General features: G+C 35.0%; 1 protein-coding gene across 3 annotated transcripts; it reads left to right on the forward strand.

The window, feature by feature from the left end:
• Window positions 1–13430: 13430 nt before the first annotated feature.
• LOC115987154 (CMP-sialic acid transporter 1-like) lies at window positions 13431–20054 on the forward strand. 3 transcript variants are annotated; one of them, XM_031110633.1, is made up of 9 exons: window positions 13431–13665; window positions 13886–13934; window positions 14371–14585; window positions 15060–15138; window positions 16280–16449; window positions 17342–17528; window positions 17755–17832; window positions 18173–18353; window positions 19740–20054. In XM_031110633.1, exons 3-8 carry the CDS (start codon window positions 14428–14430, stop codon window positions 18317–18319), a joined length of 819 nt encoding a protein of 272 aa, XP_030966493.1. In that variant the 5' UTR covers window positions 13431–13665; window positions 13886–13934; window positions 14371–14427; the 3' UTR covers window positions 18320–18353; window positions 19740–20054. The 3 variants fall into 3 exon arrangements, with proteins under 3 accessions (XP_030966493.1, XP_030966492.1, XP_030966494.1); XM_031110632.1 differs by having other exon boundaries at window positions 13432–13665; window positions 13851–13934; XM_031110634.1 differs by having other exon boundaries at window positions 13620–13665; window positions 13851–13891.
• The last annotated feature ends 1737 nt before the right edge of the window (window positions 20055–21791 follow it).

Below are 21791 nucleotides of genomic sequence, written 5' to 3' on the forward strand. Positions count from 1 at the left end.
ACCTTGGCATCAGCTTGCATGTTTGGCCAGTAGTAGCTTGCGCGGACGACTTTACGAACAATTGATCTGGCTCCTGAGTGGTTGCCACATGCTACTTCATGAACCTTCCTCAATACATAGTTGGCCTCATCCGGAGCTAAACACCTCAGATAAGGTTGTGAAAAACACCTTTTGTATAGCACCTCGTTCATGAGGACGTATCTGGTTGATCTGACTCTGAGCTTCCTGGCCTCATCTTTTCCTTCTGGAAGCTTTCCATCCTTTAAGTATGATATTATTGGAGTCATACAATTTTCTTCACCCTCTATCTGATGCACCTGTGGAAAGTCTATGCTGGGCAGGTATTGAATTTCATCAAACTCGTCCATTACTTCGCTTGTTAAGGCTTCTTTTGCTAAAGTATCTGCTTCCATATTTTCTTGTCTTGGGATCTGAATGAAATCAGTTTCCTTAAAGTTCTTTATAAGGTGTACCACCTTATTAAGGTACTTCTTCATTCTTTCTTCTTTGGCTTCACATGTCCCATTTACTTGGCCTATGACTAGCTGAGAGTCTCCCAGGATGAGTATTGATTCCGCTTCTATAGATTTAGCCAACTCCAACCCTTTAATAAGGGCTTCATACTCAGCTTTATTGTTGGTCGTTTGATACTGCAGACGAACCTTGTGATTCAGTTTATCTCCCTCCGGGATAATAAAACAACTCCTATTCCTCCGGCATGTTGTGTAAATGATCCATCCACATGGACGATCCATTTCTTTCTATTCTCTACCTTGCTTAAGTCTTCATAACTCGAAGTGAATTTTGCAATAAAATCTGCTGGGACTTGAGCTTTTATTGCTTGCCTTGGTTGATATTTGATATCAAATTCACTAAGCTCGACAGCCCATTGGATCAGTCGTCCTATAGCTTCTAGCTTGTTTATTGCTTTCTTGAATGAATGATTGGTCATAACATTGATGACATGAGCTTGGAAGTAATGCCTTAGCTTCCTGGAAGCCATTATCAATGCAAAAGCCAGCTTCTCTATTAGCGGATATCGTCCTTCCGCTCCCCTTAGTGCTCTGCTTGTATTGTACACGGGCTTTTGCACTCTTCTTTCCTCACTTATCAATGCTGAACTAACGGCATGTGGAGTAACTTCCAAGTACAAATACAACTCCTTTCCCAGCACGGATGGACTTAGTAAATAAGCCATAGTAAGATAGATTTTCAAGTCCTGGAAGGCTTTTTGACACTCATCCGTCCACTCAAATGCCTTTTTCAGTACCTTAAAAAATGGCAAACATTTATCAGTAGCTTTAGAGAAAAACCTGTTGAGGGTAGCGACTCGTCCGATAAGAGACTGGACTTCTTTGATATTCTGTGGAGGTTCCATGTTCAGTATCGCCTGGATCTTGTCTGGATTTGCTTCAATCCCTCTATGTGAAACCATGAACCCCAGGAATTTCCCGGATGACACTCCGAAAGCACACTTGCTGAGGTTCAACCTCATGTTATACTGCCTGAGTGTATCAAACTTTTCCTGCAGGTTGTCCAGATGCTTTTCCTCGTCCTGACTTTTCACCAACATGTCATCGACGTAGACTTCTACATTTTGCCTAATTTGTGGACAAAACATGTGGTTAACTAACATCTGATATGTTGCCCCAGCTTTCTTTAAACCGAAGGGCATCACCTTATAACAAAATATGCCTTGGCTTGTGACAAAGGATGTCTTTTCTTGATCTGTGTCGTCCATCCTTATCTAATTGTATTCGGAGAAAACATCCATAAAGCTAAGCAGCTTGTGTACCGCAATGGAATCTACCAACTGGTCAATGCGAGGTAACGAGTAGCTGTCCTTAGGACAAGCCTTTTTCAGATTGATGAAGTCTACACACATTCTCCACTTACCGTTTGCCTTCTTGACCATTACTACATTGGCCAACCAGTCTGGATAATAAACTTCTCAAATGAACTTCGCTACGATCAACTTCTGCACTTCTTCTTTGATAGCATTGTCTCTCTTAGGAGCAAACACCATTTTCTTCTGTCGTACAAGCTTAGAGGAAGGAAACACATTTAGACAGTGGGTAATGACGCTAGGGTCTATACCCGGCATGTCCTCATGACTCCAAGCAAATACATCAATACTTTTCTTCAAGAAACAGACGAGGTCCTTCTTAATCATCTCTTCTAAATCTGCTCCAACCCTAGTGCACCTCTCAGGGTTTTTCTCGTCTAAAGAAATATCTTCCAATACTTCAATGGGCTCAACCACCATTCTCTTTTCTTCAATATTCATCATCTGAACTTGCTTGTCCATGGCCAACATGGCCAGGTAGCACTCTCTTGCTACTAGCTGATCTCCCTGAACTTGTCCTATCCCATGCTCCGTTGGAAATTTGACTGATAGGTGGTAAGTAGACGTAACTACTTTCCAACTATTCAAAGTTGATCTTCCAATTATGGCATTGTAGGAGGATGAACAATCTACCACCAAGAAATTCACATCCCTGGCTACCTGTTTTGGGTATGCCCTCACCACGACAGGTAATGTGATAGTGCCTACAGGCTGCACCTTCATTCCACCAAATCCTACCAAGGGTGAGTTTACTGGATGAAGTTGGTCTCGTCCAAGCCTCATTTGCTAAAAGGCAAGGTAATATAAAATATCTGCTGAACTTCCGTTATCCACCAACACCCTTCAAGTTGTATAATCGGCAATTAGCAAAGTAATAACAAATGGCATCATCATGGGGGTGGTGAACTCTTTCAGCGTCCGCGTCCGTGAATGTGATCGTTTGCTCGTCCGTGGTCATCGTCCTTGGAGATCGTCCAGAGAGTTGAACATTTTGCACTACTTTCAGATATGTCTTCCTGGACTTGGACGACTGACTAGCTGAGCTTCCTCCTATAATAACTCTAATCTCTCCTAGCGAGGGGCACGACGACTCTTCTACCTTCCCTTTCAACTTCTCATCCTTATGCTCTCGTCCAAGGAAATTTCTCAACTTTCCTTGTCTTATAAGATTTTCAATCTGCTATTTTAAATCATAACATTTGTCCGTGTCATGCCCATGGTCTCTATGGAAGCAGCAATACTTGTTTCTATTGCGCTTATTGGGATCTCCCTTCATTTTCTCTGGTCATTTCAAGGAAGGATCGTCCTTGATTTGTATAAGGACCTATTCAAGCGGTGTGTTCAATGGCATGTATTGTTGACTCCGTGCTAAAGGACCAGCCCTCTTACCATCCCGGTCCTTTTTATCTTCCGTCCGTCCCTTTTTTGGACGAGGAACTTACTCGGAGTGGCGTATGGGATTTGCATCCATTCTTTCAACTCTCTTCCTCTTCTTGGCTATGACCGCGTCTTCTACATTCATAAAGTTATGGGCTGAATGGACGAGTTCAGCCATGGATTAGGGCTCCTTCTCATAAAGCTTGTGGATGAATAAATCAGAATTAACCCCGTTGTGAAAGGCTGCCAGTACTAGCTTATAATCCACCTTATCCACCGTCAAGGCTTCCCTATTGAAACGAGTGATAAAAGACTGCAGGCTTTCATTCTCCCCCTGTTCTATGGTCAACAGGCTGGATGAAGAACGCTTGTGTCTCTGTCCCTCAATGAAGTTATTAACGAACAACTTGCTCAACTCTTCGAAAGAACTTACTGAATTCGGGGGTATTTTACTGAACCACACTCGTGCTAAACCTTTGAGGGTGGTAGGAAAGGCTCTACACATAATTTCATCAGGGACACCCTAAAGGCACATTGTAGTCTTAAAAGTAACAATGTGATCAAATGGGTCACGCGCTCCATCATACGAATCCAAGGAAGGCATCTTGAATTTTGGAGGCAAAGGGTGACCATTGATGGAAGCTGTGAAAGGGGAATCTGTACGGTGAACTAGATCCTCTACAGGATTTGTTCTTCTCATGTTCTCCCTCATCTCATATATAACCTTCCTCATCTGGTCGATCTCTCTCCAAGTGTGGCACCCTTCTTGATGTGGTGCTCCTTGATTGACTTTCAGGCACAACACTTCTTCCATCTCCTTGGCTCTGGTCTTGTTCTTCCCCATATGCCTCATGTCGTTGCCTCCTAAGATGAATCTCCCTTGTCAGTTCTTGGTTCTGGCGAGTTATCTCTGCCATAGCGGCTGCCATGGATTGCACATGAACAGATGATGGTTGCAAGGCAGGTGCAGATTGACGATTGCAATGAGGATGGCTGGAAGCATCCCTACTTTCTTGATGGCCTAGACTGGTAGCTCTCGATCTAGTCCGAACCATTGCAACCTTTTTGTCAAAGAAAGGAATTGTAAAAACTCAATAAAGTCTAACAAATCTTCCCACAGACGATGCCAACTGATAATTCTTAGAAAATTAGTAGGCTGGATGGCACAGATTTTGATGATTTTAAGGGCCTGAAAAAGAAGAAACGAAAGATCAGAGGAGACCGGGGTCGACCGGCCACAAACCCTCTGATGATAAAGTTAGTCTTTTATTCCGAAATAGGGAATTCCAAACTTATGAGGATTGTGTCTGGAAAAACTTACCTTTGTTTGTCGGAGATTCATGTTTTTATAGGTTCAGGTAACGGTTATCTATTGAATAACTTCCCCTACCTTTACGGAGTCCGGAAAGTTTAGAGTACACCTCCATAACTGCCATGGAGGTTATATTTTATGCTCCTTTTTTCTATAACCGTCATTGAGCTCGTCATAAGCAATGATGGACGGAAGGTCGTCCAAAAGCTGTAGAGTGGACGCGACGAACTCGTCCAAAAACCTCTATGGACGAGCATGTTAAGGACGAGTAGCTCGTTTTCTGTTATTCCTTCTCTAGACGACCACTATGGACGAATATGGAGTTGGCTCATTTTTAGACACCATCACTATCGTCACATTAAGTAGAACCAACATTACAAATGAGTGTAGTCAACCCAATCCAACCTCACCAAATTACCTAATAATCGATGAATATATATAACAAAAATATTCTTGGAACCTCAAAAATTTTAGAAATACCCTTAAATATACTAAAATTACCAAAACGCATCCTAACACTTAAAAATGACCAAAATTACCCCGAAACTCTCAAAATTACCCCAAAATAACCCTAAAAGCTAAAAAATAACTAAAATACGCTTTAAACCTAAATAATAATCGAAATACTCTTAGATACTAAAAAATGACCTAAATGACTATGAAACCTAAAAAATTACTGAAATTATCTTGTAACTTAAAAAGTGACTGTAATGCCCTTAGAACCTAAAAAACGACCATAATGCACCTTAAATCTAAAAAATGACCAAAATACCCACAAAGTCCCAAAAATGACCGAAATGACTATGAAACCTTAAAAAATTTTGAAATACCCTTGAAACTTATAAAATAACCAAAATACCTCATAAAACTTGAAAATGGTGAAAATACCCTCGAAAACCTCAACAATTACCAAAATACCCTTTGAACCTAAAAAATGAACAAAATATCTTTAGAACCTAAAAAAAATTATCAAAATACCCTTAGAATCTAAAAAATGATCGAAATTACCCCAAAACATTAAAAAAAATGATCGAAATAATCAAGAAACCTAAAAAATTCTCAAAATACCCTTGAATAAAAAGAAAATGACAGTAATGCCCCTATACCTAGAGAATATCAAAAATACCCTTAGAAACTTAAAAATGACTAAAATACCCTTAGTACCTAAAAAATAATTGAAATGACCCCGAAAACTTTATAAAGGACATACCCTTGAAACCTAAAAATTGACCAAAATACCCCTAAGTCCCTCTCAAATTACCGAAATACCCTTAGAACCTAGAAAATGACCTTGAAACCTAGAAAATGACTAAAATACCCTTAGAATATAAAAAATGACCGTACTGCCCCTAAAACCTAAAAATTACTAAAATACCCCTAAAACCTAAAAATGACCAAAATACCCTCAAAGCCTAAAACAGTGACCAACAACCCCCTAACACTTGAAAATGACCAAAATACATTTGAAACCCTTTAAAATTACTAGAACACCCTTAAAACCAAAAAAATAACTAAATGACACTAAAACCTTAAAAATGATCGAAATGGCCCCGTAACCTAAAAAATGACTGAAATACACTTAGAATCTAAAAAATGACTGTAATGCCCCCCAAAACCTTAAAATTACTGAAATACCCCTAAAACCTAAAAAATGACCGAAGAACCCTTGAAATCTAAAATTGAACAAAATAGCCCCTAAAACCTCTATTTGCAAGACCAAAATGACAATAAAAATGTTACACAACAGGTCTATTTGCTTGATTTGAAACCCATTGATTTTAAAATTAATAGATTTAAAAAGCCATTGATTTTTAAATTCCTCGTTTGGGTCTTTTTATACAATGAAGAATTTGAAATTCCATTGTTTTTATACCTAAATTTAGATTTGGATTTAAGATCAATAAAATAAATTTTCCAATTATTATTTTTCTTAAACTTTCTACATTTTAATTTTAGTAACATTTTTTAATAAATACGTGAGGTAATGAAAAATCCATTGATAATCCAATTGAAAAGATGATGACTAAAGATCTATCATCTTAGCCAACTAATTTTTTTTTTTTTTTTTTTTTTTGCCAACTATTGACAACTAAAATGTTCTATATCAACATAAAGAGAGAACCAAAATGCATGAGTTTTGTCACAACATTTAAAACTCAAACTAAATTTTTTTTTTCAAAGTTCTTAACGACTAAAAAGTTCTATATCAAGAGAGACGATAAAGTATCCAATATATGTGTTTTTTACACAAAATTCAAAATATAGAGGCCATTGATACACCAATTGACAATATAATGACTAAACATCTTCCACCATAGCCAACTAAAAAAATCAACTCTTGCCAACTAAAATATTTTAGAGAGAGTACCCAAAATACATTTTTTTTTTTTAACAACATTCAAAATCTCAAACTAAAAAATTGTTTCGAAGTGGATCATTTCTACTCTTTTTTCTTTGCCAAGGCTCAATTGCATTACTTATTGATACAAAATGTTGATGTGTTCTGCAATAGGAGAATTCATCACTTTTCTCCTTCCTCAGTCATAACTTCAACTGCATCGTCCATATATTTTGCACCAACACCAATAGCTCTATCCCTCCCACACAAGATCTCAATGTCCAATTGTAGTAAGATTGACGACTGCTTTCGTCAAAATGGCTTTCAAAGGAGAAAATGTGAGCCATCGCTTTATGTCAACATGAAGGTACTAGAGATTTTTTGTAAAATGTGTGATGAGCAGTAATTAACGGCCATGCAGTGTTTACCAAATGCCAACCCTTACCAAACTCATCTAGCCCTCACATATACTTCCTTTAACCTATACAAACTCATATAGACATTTTCATGCAGTACTTCAACCAAACAAAAATTTTCCTTTGACAAATAGAACCAATTGATTAGCAAGAGCTTCAACAATGTTGTGAAATTTTAAAGTACTCGCAAGTGTACAAACCATACCGAAGTATAGCTTGACAAGAACGAGGTCAAACCCACAGGGACTTGAATGAACGTAGGAATATTAATCAAATTTTAACCAAATTAATCCTAATCTAATTTAATAAAAATAGGTTGCCTTGAAATTAAATAAACTAAGCAAAAGATATAATGTAAAGAAGTAAAGAGATGTAAACAATCTAGAGAAAGGAATTAAGGTTTTGGAATCTGCCTTTTTAATTCATATCAGCATATATTTACGATCATTAATTTTTCCCAACCACTATATGATAATCTAGAAATCAATCTTGCTACCATGGAAAATATTATCATTAAAACTTCTATTTAAATATCTAAAGCATGCTCTTCTTCGCTTCCTAGGTATAAAATCAAATCATCAATTGTATTCATAGCCAAACAAATCACAAGAGATATCCAATTTTAAAATCAAGAAATAATAAACCAAGCATTCAACTAATTAAGACAAATCCTAAATCATGAGAAAAACATGATTGAACTCATATCTAGAATCTCATATTTAGTCAATTGATATGAAGTAAGAACAATTTAAATCATTAAAGAACAAATATTGTGGGAAAAATCAAATCACGTAAATAATACTAATAATCCTTAACAAGGTTTCATCCTCAAACTCAATTATAAATTTAGCTACTCCTAATAATAGAAATAAAACACAAGAATGAAATACTAAACATTAAATTAGACAAATTATTTAAAACTAACTATCATGGAAGAAAACCAAAGAGGTAGCCGCGACCTATATGTTCTAACCCCAGCTGTCACGCTAGCCTCCTTGAATTTAGCCCTAAAAAGCCTTTAAATAGGTCAAGGAATCCTATTACAAGTTTGAATTCCCGTTTGGAGAAAATCCCAGATTTTTAGGCTATAATTAACCGACGATTTTGGCCCATTTAACCTCAAAATTAGAACTTTTGGTACTACAAAGTTGTAGCCCTTGAAGTTAAATTTCCAGCACAACTTGAATCATCTCGATTGGACGTCTGAGTCGAAAGTTATGCTAAAAATACTAACTGATGTGTAGGTTGGAATCCTAATCCAAATTGGACTTGGATTTGGTGCAAATTTCCTTTGATTCCTTGCTCCAATTGGACTTAAATTGGGTTGGCCTTCTTTAACTTCATCATGGCCCTTGTAAAAGTAAAGTCCATTAGCTTTCTTTTTTGCAAAAATCCACTTATTTAATTCCATTCTCCTACAAAAGACAAATTCATGCAATAAAATTCAATTAAGCACAAAATTGATTATTCAGCATTATTCCAAAATCAAATATAAAATGCATGAATTAACTCAAAATAAGTATAATAATACTTTCCAATAATGATATAAATATGCAAAATTAAACTATTATCAATGCACATCAAACAAGACCAAACATACCGCATCAGACATGTTACAGTGAAGCTTAGTGATAGAGTCTCCATGGCCAAGCTCCTGAGCAACTCCATATGCAATATTAGTCTTAGGACCCATATTTGATTTTTTGGGCAACTGGAAAGCAATGCTTAAAATACCCTTGTGTGGATGTGTATATTCCTTAAACGGCATGCAACAAATAAACTCATCACCATGACGTGGCAAGTGTTCAAATGAAGTAGATGGAGGCCATTCTTTTAGCTTCAGTATCAATGGCCACGAACAACAATCAAACCGACCTTCTGTATACCCAGTAAGAAACTGGTGAATGTTGATATTAGTTTGCGATTCATCACAATAATTAGTATCACAAAGCAAAATTATCAAGGACTATTTGCATATCATTTTATTATGCCTAAGTAGATAGGTGAAAAGTAAAAACACTTTAAACAAGAAGGGAAAAGTAAAAGGAAAAACAATGACAATAACTCCAAAAAAAGAAAAGAAAAAAAAAAGTCTTAACAATCACTACACTAGCGTGAATGAAGAACCACCGAAAGTGGTGGTCCTCCAATTTTTAATGGGGCTTTTTATTATAGATTAATTTGAGACTGAAAGGCAAGGGATAAGAAGGTAGTCATCTCCCCTTGAAATCAATTGGAAGGAGTACATGCAGCTGTTAATTCTCAAGTGAGGAGTATTTAAAGCACTTATTTTTTTGTAAATGACCCGGAACACTAATGAACAAGCTGCAAGATAGCATCTCCCTTTTTCCCTTACTTGAATTGAGTAACATAACCATACTAAAGCTTTATTCCCATTTCTTCCAGATTGAAAAACTATTATCAGTGGTCATCAAAGGTTAGGAATTGAATTACTGTGTTCAGAACTAAGAAGGAACTTTCCTGAGAATAAAATAAATTGAAAATTCCTAGAAAGAAAACCTTTTTTTTTCAAGAATTTTCAAACAGTCTCACTAAAAACTAATAAAGTACAATAGATCAACACACAAACTTTAAGCATCAAAAATATTTTCTGAACTTGAATCTAATCATATTTTTCATCCAATTTTATAATTTTTTGAAAAAAAAAATAATTTGAAATATAAATCAGTTTCATTATATTTAAAAGTCAAAAATAAAAAAGAATAAGACCCAAATGAAATATTCTTGACTTGGAGACCAAAACATCCTACAGATTAGACAGGAACCACTTTAAAATGAAAACAAAAGATGGGGTTCACTATCTCTTTCAAGGTCTATATTAATTGAATGAAATTTAAAAATGCCATACCACACAATGCCCATAGAGTTTTTATTTTTTAACAAAACAGAAATAGAGCATGCTAATTGCGGTATACATGTTTAATCATTCTCTCAAGCACCTAGCATGCATGCCCACCAAAACATTGCAACTTAAATAACAAAAAGTTACAAACTTTGTTGTGTGTATGGATAAATAACACATTTTGATAAATAAATAAATAAAACACAATAATACATATAAGTTGGACTAAAAGAAACACAAATTAAATACTAGTACAAAGGAACTTGGCGGGTGGAAATACTAGTACATAGGAACTTTCCCTCTCTCAATTTTCTCTTCATGCTGTCTAATGGGTAAAAGTTTCAGATTTGATGTTCTAAGTGTATGTTTTGCATTTTTATTATTGGCACTTTGATTTCTCTCTTGTTGAAACACCATTAGCTTTTGTTCATCATTCATTTGAAATTTGGGCTTGACTCCACAAATGAACATTTCTAAAGAACCTAAGGGGAATTTTGGGCCATGATTCCAATCGAGGGCCTAAGTGGACCTTTGTGGATTGGTGGCAAACCATTAACATACTCAAAGCCCATCATAGGCAATGGCACTGATTGTGAGTTGGTGGGATGAACTCCAGAAGATTTGGGCCCTAGTAGAGCCTTCCATCTTCCTACTCATCACTAACCGAGGTAAAAGGGACAAAAGAACCAAATGAAATGTATGCAAACAAAATAAAATAGGATTGGGCTCAATTAATAAAATCTTTATTTAATTATGGCCTAACAACACGTTAGAGTTAAACTTCATGTTTTCCCCAATGGAGTCACCACTATGGATTAATGGAGTCGCTACCTAGATTAGATCTTGGAACCATATTGGGCCTTTTGAGCCAATCACTTACACACATGGGTCCATGTACCAAATTATGGGTCCAGAGTTTGGGTACGACTTGGGAAGGTGTTAGGCACCCAAGACCACTCGGCTTGTGGGCTGGCCTCCATTATGTGTTGCTAAACCATATTTAATTAAAGAGTTTATTAAGAGAGCCATAATCCTTGTCCTAAACATACATCATGCACTTAAGGAAAGCACATAACATGTTAGAAACATATCACAATATAAAAGGAAACAAACCAAACACAAACAAACAAAATAAAACAAACATGGCAAGTTGACAATTAAATAAAACACACAAGGAAAGAAAATCAAATAAACTAAACGTGGCAAAAAAATACTCAAACAACGTGGAAAATAATAAGACACCAATAATTAAATATCACACCACAATATAAAAGGAAACAAATAAAACACAAGTCAATCATATTATACTAAAAGGAAGAAGAAAACAATTAAAACATACACATAAGGAAAGGTTATAAAATAAGCTAAACATGGCAAAAGATTCAAACAAACATGGAAAGCAATTAAACCTAAATAATTAACTTAAAACAGAGTCAAACAAAATCAAATAACATATGGAAAATGATCAAAGATAATAAATACAAGATTTTACCCTATTCTGGATTCAAGGTGAGTGTGCATACTCAAGTATGCGTACGCAGCCTTTAATACAGATTTAGAAAAAAAACTACATTTTTAGAGATTTAATTAAACAAACATATAACATGTGAGATCAAACAAGCGTGTTAGAAACCCTAAAAAACTAAACTAACCTAAAACAAAAACATAAAACATCAACATAAACAACAAAACATGAAACAAAACAAACAATTAAACTAAACTACATTAAATCAATAAACATGTTAAACTAACCTAGGAATTGCAACAATATAAGAACAAGAAGAACATATTATAAACAACCTAGAATCAGATTAATACATATCAAACATAGTCATGAACATCAAACAAATCAAATAAAACTAATATAAAAACTATGTTAAGAAACTCATGTGAATTTTATTAAACAAAGAAAGAGTTCATGGAAAGAAAACTCACCTTGCTTTAGATTATGAGTTTAGAGTTTGTTTAACAGACCCCTTAGTGCCACAACACAGACATTAGATTGATAGGACAAGAATACTTAAAAGAATACAATAATTTAGGTAATCACAACTCAAGAACAAACTTTAATTGAAAAAGGTTTTTGAGAAATCAATTTTGGAAAATAGTTTCTACCTTAGAACTAACTAAAGAGAGGTTTTAATTTTGTAAAGAGCATTCTAAGGTGCTATCCTCGGGTTTTGAAAAGAGAAAAAAGGTTTTAAAGAAGATGGAGGCCAAAAAATCACTCTCTCTAGCTAGGGTTTTGATTGGAGACATAAGGTGAGTATTTATAAGTTAAAATTAGGATTTTTAGGGTTTTTTATTGATCTCTAGATGTTCTCAAAGGTCTATGGGCCGGCCCACATCAAATAATGATGTTTTGGGCCCTTAAAAGGAAGTTTTAAACCCAGAAAATCGGAGTGCCTAGTTAGCCCAACTTCAAATAGTCATAAATCACTCAATATAAGTCCAAATTAGGAAAAATTTGTGCTCAAATTGAAGTCCAGGATGTCTAATTTCCAATGAAACAAACTTCACCCAAAACTTCTTTGTGGATCAAAATTTATGGTCAAAACAGTGAGCAAAGGTCATTTTTCAATATTGATTTCAAAGCGATTTGAGCACTTTTGAGTTGTAATTACTTCCAAATTATTGTGAATTCTTTAATTACCTTTGGTTGACATATGTCAAGCTCATCATTAGGGCCAGGGACTAAAATTTATTAACGGGTACAAAATACGATGTCTACACTAATGACTGGTTTTTAGGTAGTAGAAGAGGTTTTTATTCCCTATGACACTAATTTGATGTCTTGCCTTGAGTTGCTTTTGTTTAGGGAAAAGTTTGACATGCTATTAGCATGATTTGGGAAATAAAGTTATTTGCTCTAAATAGCTACTACTTTTGGTCGTTGCAGGGTCTTAGCACCTACAAATGTTGGCTACAATGGGCTAGACTGCCTAGTTTTAGTGCCAGCTATGTTTTTGTGTGGAAAATGGAGTTGGGCCGAAAATTAGGAGCACAATCAACCAGAGCATGGAGCCTTTTCTAAGTGAAAATTTTAGGTACAAGACCTTCTCCATAAGGCTGAAGTGATACCAATGTCCCTTGCCCACTTCGTATTACACATGGGCTAGGCTCATGCAAAAGAACAAAAAGAAACTGACCTATACCCTTCAAACCACACTCCCTGGATTCCCTTCTAATATGTTAGACTGGCTTGGGTCATGCTTAATATAAATAAATAAAAAATATTATACAATGAATTTGGCTTTGCCAAAATTAAAAAAAAAAAAGGTATCACGAAAATGGGTATCAACGACCTACAACCAAGTCTGCTTGTTCAATCAAAATAAAAAAATAAAAACACTAATGAGGAAAAGGAACCAACGATGGTGAACAAGGCAAAAACGCAGCGCTTTGGTTTTGGGTGATCACCCTCACAGAAGTCTTGTATCTGGTCTCGGAATCGGAGCAAATATGCAGTGGTATCTGGTGGCGTCTCTGCTGACCATTCTGACCAGCTCTCAGGTCTTCTCTTCTCTTATTAGCAAATGTCTTTATTCATTCTTACTGATTTAACATGGATTGTTTTTTATATATTTGTATGAGTGTTGACTCCAAAAATGAGCAACTTTTCCCATAACCAACCAAATTTTGAGATTACAGATTACAGATTACAGCACCAAAATATAAATATCTTCTTTGTTCCACAGGGAATTTTGACGACGCTTTCAATGACTAATGGCAGATATAGGTATGACTACGCAACTGTTCCCTTTCTGGCCGAAGTTTTTAAGGTACTTACTTTTTTTCACTGTCTGTGCTTGCCTTGGTCTTCTGTAGACTGTAGAGTAGAATCAAATTGAAATACTTCACTCTAAAAGAATGCGAAGAATGAAAATTCTCTCTAAACCCTTGAATTGAAATTACTGTCAAAGAGAAGAATCGGAGAAATAAATACTTTTGTATAGGATTATCATAGTGAATGTAATCTAGAACTAGAAGCACAGACGGACATTTCATTTGGGCTGTTGTACCTATTGTGTCATGTTGTAAATTTTCAGAAATTGCTTGTGTTGCCGTGTCGTACCCGTACTCTCGTCCGTGCTTCCTAGATTGTAATCCATCTTCACAATAAATAATAAAAATTTGTTACATATTTTCCGTCGATTTTCAGACTAGAAACGTTTTGTCTACACTGTCAAACTAATTCATTGCCTGTTAATATTTCAGCTTCTAGTATCGAGTTTTCTTCTTTGGAAAGAGATCCAGAAGTCACCACCTCCAAAGATGACTACAGATTGGAAGAGTGTCCGTTTGTTCCCTATTCCTTCAATCATATACCTGATCCACAACAATGTTCAGTTTGCTACCCTAGCATATGTGGATGCATCCACATATCAAATCATGGGAAATCTCAAGATTGTCACAACTGGAATATTGTTCAGGTGCTTCTCTAGTCTTTTAAGGAGCTACAACTCATCAACTATTTTTGCTATTCAAATTGTCTTCATTTATTGATCATTGAGATTTACTTTAAAGGCAAAATTACCATTTCTAGTCCCTACATTATGGGATCGCTATCAATTTGATTCTTACATTTTGATAACAGTCAATTTAGTCCCTATTATCTTCAACTTGTAGTCAATTTGGCAGAGTCCCTGTTATTTTCAACTTGTAGTCTGAAAGCTCAAATTCACAACTTTACAATGTCAATATGGTCTCTACTGTCAACTCACTAACAGAAATTGATTGCAAATTGAAAATAATAGGAACAAATTGATTGCTACCAAAATATAGGGACCAAATTTACAGTGATCCCCAAAATGGTTTTTCACCTACTTCAAATTTATTGTAGTTTTTTTCTTTCTGAGGTTGATCTAATTTCACAAATTAGCAAATATTTTTATTTCCTGTTATAGGCTATTCTTGAGGAGAAAGCTTTCTAATTTGCAATGGATGGCGATTGTTCTATTGGCCGTTGGAACAACTATGAGCCAGGTGCTGCTAAATCATTTGTGTGTATCCTTAATTTTCTGGTTTATATTGTAATTGCCTTTAATCTGATCTGCCTCTTATTGATTTTGTCTTAAACTATATATTATAGATGCTCAAGGTGTCCATGAATATTATTATGCTTGAAATTTCTATTTCACATGTTACCTGCATACCTGCAGTCATTATTGTTTTTGCAAAGCAGCTATCCTATTACAGTAGTTGATCTGACCATCTAATTGTAGCTCTACAATCAATAGTGTTTATATTGAGAAACATTTTGACTGTTATGAAATTGTAATAAGAACTAAAAGAGAATTGATGACTTCAATTCACCAAGGTGTCAATCAACTCTTGTATATCACCTTGTAACCAAGTTATGAAATTGGAAAGTGTTATGTTTCCATGCCTATAATATTATTTCCAAAGTCATCTCTCTCAGATTCAAAAAATATTATTTTTTAGAAAATATAATTGTATGAGTAGGATATTTCCTAAAATAGATCATAAGTTTTATTCTAATGTTACAATTCACAACCAAACATATCAATACATTTAGTTATTCCATTACAACACATTTTCCCATAATAAAGAATACCATTCCTATTGTAATCCTAATTTAGTGTGCCAAACATGCCCTAAATGTACCACATGATACCTGAATTCCAAATAAGAGTTTGTGAGAAGCATACAGAGATGCCTAGTAATTGGGAACAAGCTCATATAGTGCAATAAATAAAGGTATACTTTGCAACTGTGATAAACAATGCTTAAAATAAATTTTTGCCTTTCAATTTTATTTTTTCCTTTTGGGGAATGTAGGCTTTTATAATTGAGAATGTGATATAATATCTAATCTGACTACTGATTGATGCATAGCAATCTATCAATACCAGTATCGAGTTTGTTTGGTATGGATCACGATGTTTGTTGATACATAGAATACTCTACATGCAGCTGTTATAGCATAGTTTTGGACCAATCAGACCTGATCTTGAGCTATGCTGTGATTTCTCTTTAGCAATTCCTATATATTTGCACTTGTTTACTTTGACTGCTATCTCACTTTTTAAATAATTTAGTGTATGTTATCCCCTACATGTGAATATTGCCTTCAGAAAGAACTTTTTGCATTCTCTTAATCAAGGTCAAAGGCTGTGGAGAGGCTTCATGTGACTCCCTTTTCTCAGCACCAATTCAGGGATACATGTTCGGAATTCTGTCTGCTTGTCTTTCAGCATTAGCTGGCATATACACAGAGTTTTTGATGAAGAAGAATGATGATACTTTATACTGGCAGAATGTACAATTATACACGTAGGTGGCCTTTCTTTACATACTGCTGATAAACTCTCGGTTTTAAGAGAACAGAGTATATATATAACCAAAACTATGCACGTATTTTAATGATGGATTCTTGAAAGTTCTTTTTTGTAAGTAGATTTTACCTGCCTCCTTTGTTGCCTATGTGATTAGTTGCACAAAATTCTTGAAAGTTGGTTATTTATTTTGCATTTTTTTTACTCCAGGTGGATGTTACTAATTGTAAATAATTACTTAATAATATTGATAAAAAGTATAGAGAACAATTAAAAACCTTCAGGCAGAACAGCTTACATTGTCCATAGATTGACATAGATTGAAAAACTGGAATTGTGTGGTCCTTGTGGCTTATTAAGTTTGTACCTAAAAGATTGGATTTGTATTTGATCTTTACAACAATATTAAGATTTAGCAGTGTCCTCATAAGTACTCCACCTATATTTCTGCATGAGTTTTCCTTAGGTGTCAATTTAAATGATCAGGTGATGTTTGCAAGATGTTTTTCAAAACAACAATGGGTAATACAGATGCTCCCTGCAAAACACCCTTGGCACCTACTTGTAAAAAGAGCTCCATTTCTATCTAGTTAGGTAAATCCTCATTTAAGAATTTGAATAAGAGGAATAGCCATAATCTACCTAGGGATACATAGTGTGGCATTCTGATGCCAATTTCTAAAATTGCAGAAAATAATAAAACTATTATTTTCCCTTGCAGAAAATTAAATATACTTGTTTTGGAAACATCAGATTATGTTACATGGTCACTTGTCAACTAAAATGTTACGACTTTCAAGTTTGTGAAAGGTGATTATCATGAGCAAAATGCCTGTAGTTATTAGAAGCTTTGGGCTAGAAATAATTCAGAATGGTACATATTTTTCCAGATTTGGGGCTATTTTCAATATGGCACGGCTTCTCTTGGATGATTTCAGAAATGAATTTGAGAAAGGGCCATGGTGGCAACGCCTTTTCAACGGATACAGTTTCACAACCTGGCTGGTAGTGTTAAATCTAGGTTCAACAGGACTTTTGGTTTCTTGGTTAATGAAATATGCCGACAGTATTGTAAAGGTGACTCCTTTCACCTGTTTGCAGTTTCTGTGCTTTTGTCTGTTTCTCCATAAGTTTATATTGAGTGCCCATTTGGCTTGCACTTGTCTCATTGATATATTTACTTGTGATAACTAGGAATGTATGGTATTTTTATTTGGGTACTTGGGATAAAACAACTCATTGTTCTCTTGCATTCCTCTTAATTGTTGTTTTATTTTTGCTTTTGCTTTTGCTTTTGCTTTAGGTGTATTCCACATCAATGGCAATGCCACTGACGATGGTTCTGTCTCTATTCCTCTTTGATTTCAGGCCAACGTTGCAGGTAAGATTCCATGCCTATGAAATTGGTTTCTTCTGCATTTTCTATAATTTTCTTATTTCGTGGTAAGCATTTGAGTACTATAACTGGATTGAAATTGTTTTATGTTCTATAGAAATTTTTAAATCAATGTTTTGCCATTCTTTAGGACTAGTTTATGCCCTTAAATGCTATGAAAACATATAATTGGTTAGAAGTTTCAATTCATATCTTCGCCATTCATGGATAACAAGATCCTTGTAAAACTTGACTGTTTATCTGGTGCTCCTTATGTCATATTCACTTCCCATTTCATCTGGCAATTGCCAAATAATAACGTTTTTTTTTTCTTGTGCTGCTGCAGCTTTTCTTGGGTATTGTTGTTTGCATGATGTCACTACACATGTATTTTGCCCCTCCAAGTATGCTAATCGAATTGCCGAAGATGCTAAATGAACATTCAGAAAGTCTTCTTGAAGTTTATGTTGATCGAAGAACAGATTCATCGTGATAATTTATCTCTAAGTGAAGTGCAACATTCTCTGGTATCTCTTTCTTGAAAGGAATATATATATATATATATATATCAGTTTTGTCTTTTACTGATTTACATTGCCTATAAAGATGTCTGAGTTTAGAAGATTTAGATGGAGGGAATCCTAACAAATGTCCATTAACATGTAACAGGTCTTCTGTATTTCTTATAGTCTTGATTGAGCTTTACTTTTAAGAAAAGCATTCAATGTATCTGAGCATATCATTTTAAAGTTCTTTGCATGTAGTGTGATATAGCACAACATTCTAAAAGAAATTTGTAGGGACAATGAAACAGAAAAAATATAAATAAAAAAATAAAAAAGAGGGATGGATAAGCCTGAGAATCAAAACCTTAAGATTGTTTAGAACCAGCATCAAGCGGGGAAAAGAAAATAAAACATTGGAGTTAGCATCTAGGGCTGCCTGAAGTCAACGTCAAGCCTTTGGAGAAAATTCCAACAGTTCTTTTTATTAATCAGCTGAAGAAACCAATACTAAGTTTTGGGGCCTTTAAATAGGACTCCCAAATTTCATCAGGAAAGGAACTAACTTGCTAACCAAGCAGGGAAGGGTAATGATACTTTGTTAACCAAGTAAGAAAGGAAATAACTCTTTAAGTGATTACATGAAATCCAATAAAATTAAAATTTAAGTAATTACATAAAATCCAATAACATTAAAATTCCAAATTAAACAGGATTTATTAAGTCAATTGGGCCTAACTAACAGCGGGCATCCATTGTTTAGCCATGTGATTAGGGACCTGCATCTGGTGTATGTGCCAACTACCTCAAAGTGGGAGAAACTCAACTCTGTCAAGTGTTGCTCTTTGGTGGTTTTAGTATCTCTCCAAGAGTTCAAGGTCTAGTTGTTATGGCTCCTCTCTGGTGATACAAGTGCAATCTAAATTTGGTCATCTCTTCCAACGAACTAGTAGCGACTGTAGCGTTGATCACTTCTGTCCCTGGTGAAAATAATCTGTTCATCCAAAATAGTATTAATGTGTTCTTTACATTTTGATGGAAGGTTTATTGGTGCTGGATTAGGTATAAGGTTCACAATTAAGTCATGGGAAGGCTCATAAAAAAGGTCATCCAGGATAACTGCTAGACCTCTATAAGATGAAACATCAATGACATAAGCATTCGGTATGACCTGCTTCACCACTTTGAATGGTCTGGTACTAAAATCTTGCAGTTTCCTAGTGGTTTTGGAGGGAACCCACTTGGGCCTAATTGGAACCATTATATACTCTTCTAATTCAAATTCCATATAGCATGAATAAGCTTGACTTTTATATTGATTATCACTTGCTTAAATTTGTTTGCGGATCTCATGATGCAATAACATGTCCTGCAAATGCTCCTGCTAACTCAAATACTCTTAATATGCAGTCACGTCGGGAGAATATCTGAAGGCATCCTAGAAGTATAACCAAGCATGACCTCAAAGAGACACATGCATGTAGATCTATTGATAGAACTATTGGGTACATGTTAGGCTACATGGAGAATGGAATTTTCATTTGATGTCCCTTTTAAGTTCTATTGGGCTTATGATGCTTAAGTTCTTTTCTTTTGTTGCCCCTTTAGGATTTTCTAATAAACAATTAACTAAATCCACTTTGGTATATGGAGACTACACCCTTGGTGTTCTACTTGGAAGTAATACAACTTCAATATTATGTCCTGAATGTCATCTTAGGCTCAGATTTTTTTCTTTAAGGTCATTTTCGTCATCTGCATGATCTCCATCAATAATGACTTTATTGTCACATTTGGCAGCAGCATGATGAAAACCCTGGTACTGAAAGCATCGGATCGGATCTGAGAAATTAGTTTGTGGGGTTTGCTACCCCATTTTTCCTGTGTTATCTCTACTAACTAGTACATTACCAGGTTTGGGTTTGGGTTATGGTGGAGCTATCAGTGGTATACTACCTAAAGGTTGAGAACTAAATGCAGGTTCGAAGCACCTCACAAACTTGGGCTTAGTGATCTGTTCATAGTTTCAGACTAAGGTGAATGCCAAATCTAAGGAGTGACCTACTGAAAACAAGCTCCTTTTTGAGGTATCAATGAGCGCTGTCCCAAACCTGTTCAAAATCATCGTCTCATCCTTAACTGCATGACTCACATCTCATTATGTAATCATCAAATTGTGCTCTGTGGTCAGTATTACACTTTTTCCCTTCCCAAACTGTTTCAATGATGTAGGTCACCTTGATAGGATTGGGAATGGGTATTTTTCATTGAGTTTTTCCTTCATTGTACCCAATCAGTTATGATGGATTAGTTTCCTCTAGCGAGGAGTTAATTCATACTTTTTTGGCTCGAACTATGTGTTTTTTATTTTCGTAAACCTGTTCTTTTTTTTCTTTTTCTTTTTACTAATATCAAAAAAAATATATATATATATATATATAACAAAAAATTAAAATTAAAAATTAAAAACTGATTTTTTTTCCCTGACAAGTTGATGCAACAAAAAACTCTTCAAAGAAATCTAGGAATCAAAATCAATGGTTGCTTATTGTCTGGAATCAGCACCAATCCATTAGAGAAAATTCGAACCCTAATAAAATTAGGAGAAAAGTTAACAGATGCCCTAGCACATCCCGTTAACTGAAACTTTTACTAGTCAAGCAAAGCATACCAATTCTTAATTGTAGGGTCTTTAAATAGGTTCCCAAATGAAATGTATTTTTCAAAAAAAATAAATAATAAAATTAACTATATATTAAATAAGTCGGGCACAACTATCCAGTCATGTGATTGGGGTCTAAATTGCACTCTTTCACCTCTTTCACAAAAGAAAAAGAAAAAACAAAAAAGAAACATATATAAATAGGGAAATGTTGGGTATCCGTTTAAAAACTATTTTTAAAAATATTTTATAGGAAAATAATAAATTGATTAAATTTTCTAATAGTTCTTTATATTTCCCATAAATATAATATTAAAACATTTTCTAATATGGTTTATTAACAATTGCCCATAAAGATATCCATTAACTTGACTCATAAATAAATAAATGGTCATGTTAACGAGGGCCCTTAGGTCAATGATTAATAATCCATTTTTGGAAAGTTTTGACTCCACTTTCATGAAAAAAAAAAAAAAAACTGTCAAAACATTAATTGTTTTTTTTTTCTTTTCTCATAAAAACTTTCTTTAAATAGATTATTAACGATTGCCTTAAGGGCATCTATTAGCATTTCCCATAAATAAAAATAAAAGTTTAGATGCCTTTGCATGTGCTATGACTATGAGTAATGCATCACTCGTTATGATGTCTGGAATACTGTCGGGCTTGTTGTGGCCCATGCCATGCAGGTTGACAAGGAAGTGGTGGTTGTGGTTGTGACGTGGTAGCCACAAAAGGGGCTAATTATGGTTTCGGTGGTTCAGGTTGTGTACAAGTGATGGTGCTATGTTTAATGTTTT

Source organism: Quercus lobata, chromosome 4 (genome assembly GCF_001633185.2).
Source record: "Quercus lobata isolate SW786 chromosome 4, ValleyOak3.0 Primary Assembly, whole genome shotgun sequence".
Taxonomy (NCBI): domain Eukaryota; kingdom Viridiplantae; phylum Streptophyta; class Magnoliopsida; order Fagales; family Fagaceae; genus Quercus; species Quercus lobata.

Bases quoted from the DNA above. Each gene is read 5' to 3' on its own strand.
- LOC115987154 (XM_031110632.1), top strand. From the start codon at position 13,615: ATGCAGTGGTATCTGGTGGCGTCTCTGCTGACCATTCTGACCAGCTCT. The intron at 13,666-13,850 runs GTCTTCTCTTCT...TTTGTTCCACAG, and splicing joins CCATTCTGACCAGCTCTCAG to GGAATTTTGACGACGCTTTC. The intron at 15,139-16,279 runs GTGCTGCTAAAT...CTCTTAATCAAG, and splicing joins TTGGAACAACTATGAGCCAG to GTCAAAGGCTGTGGAGAGGC.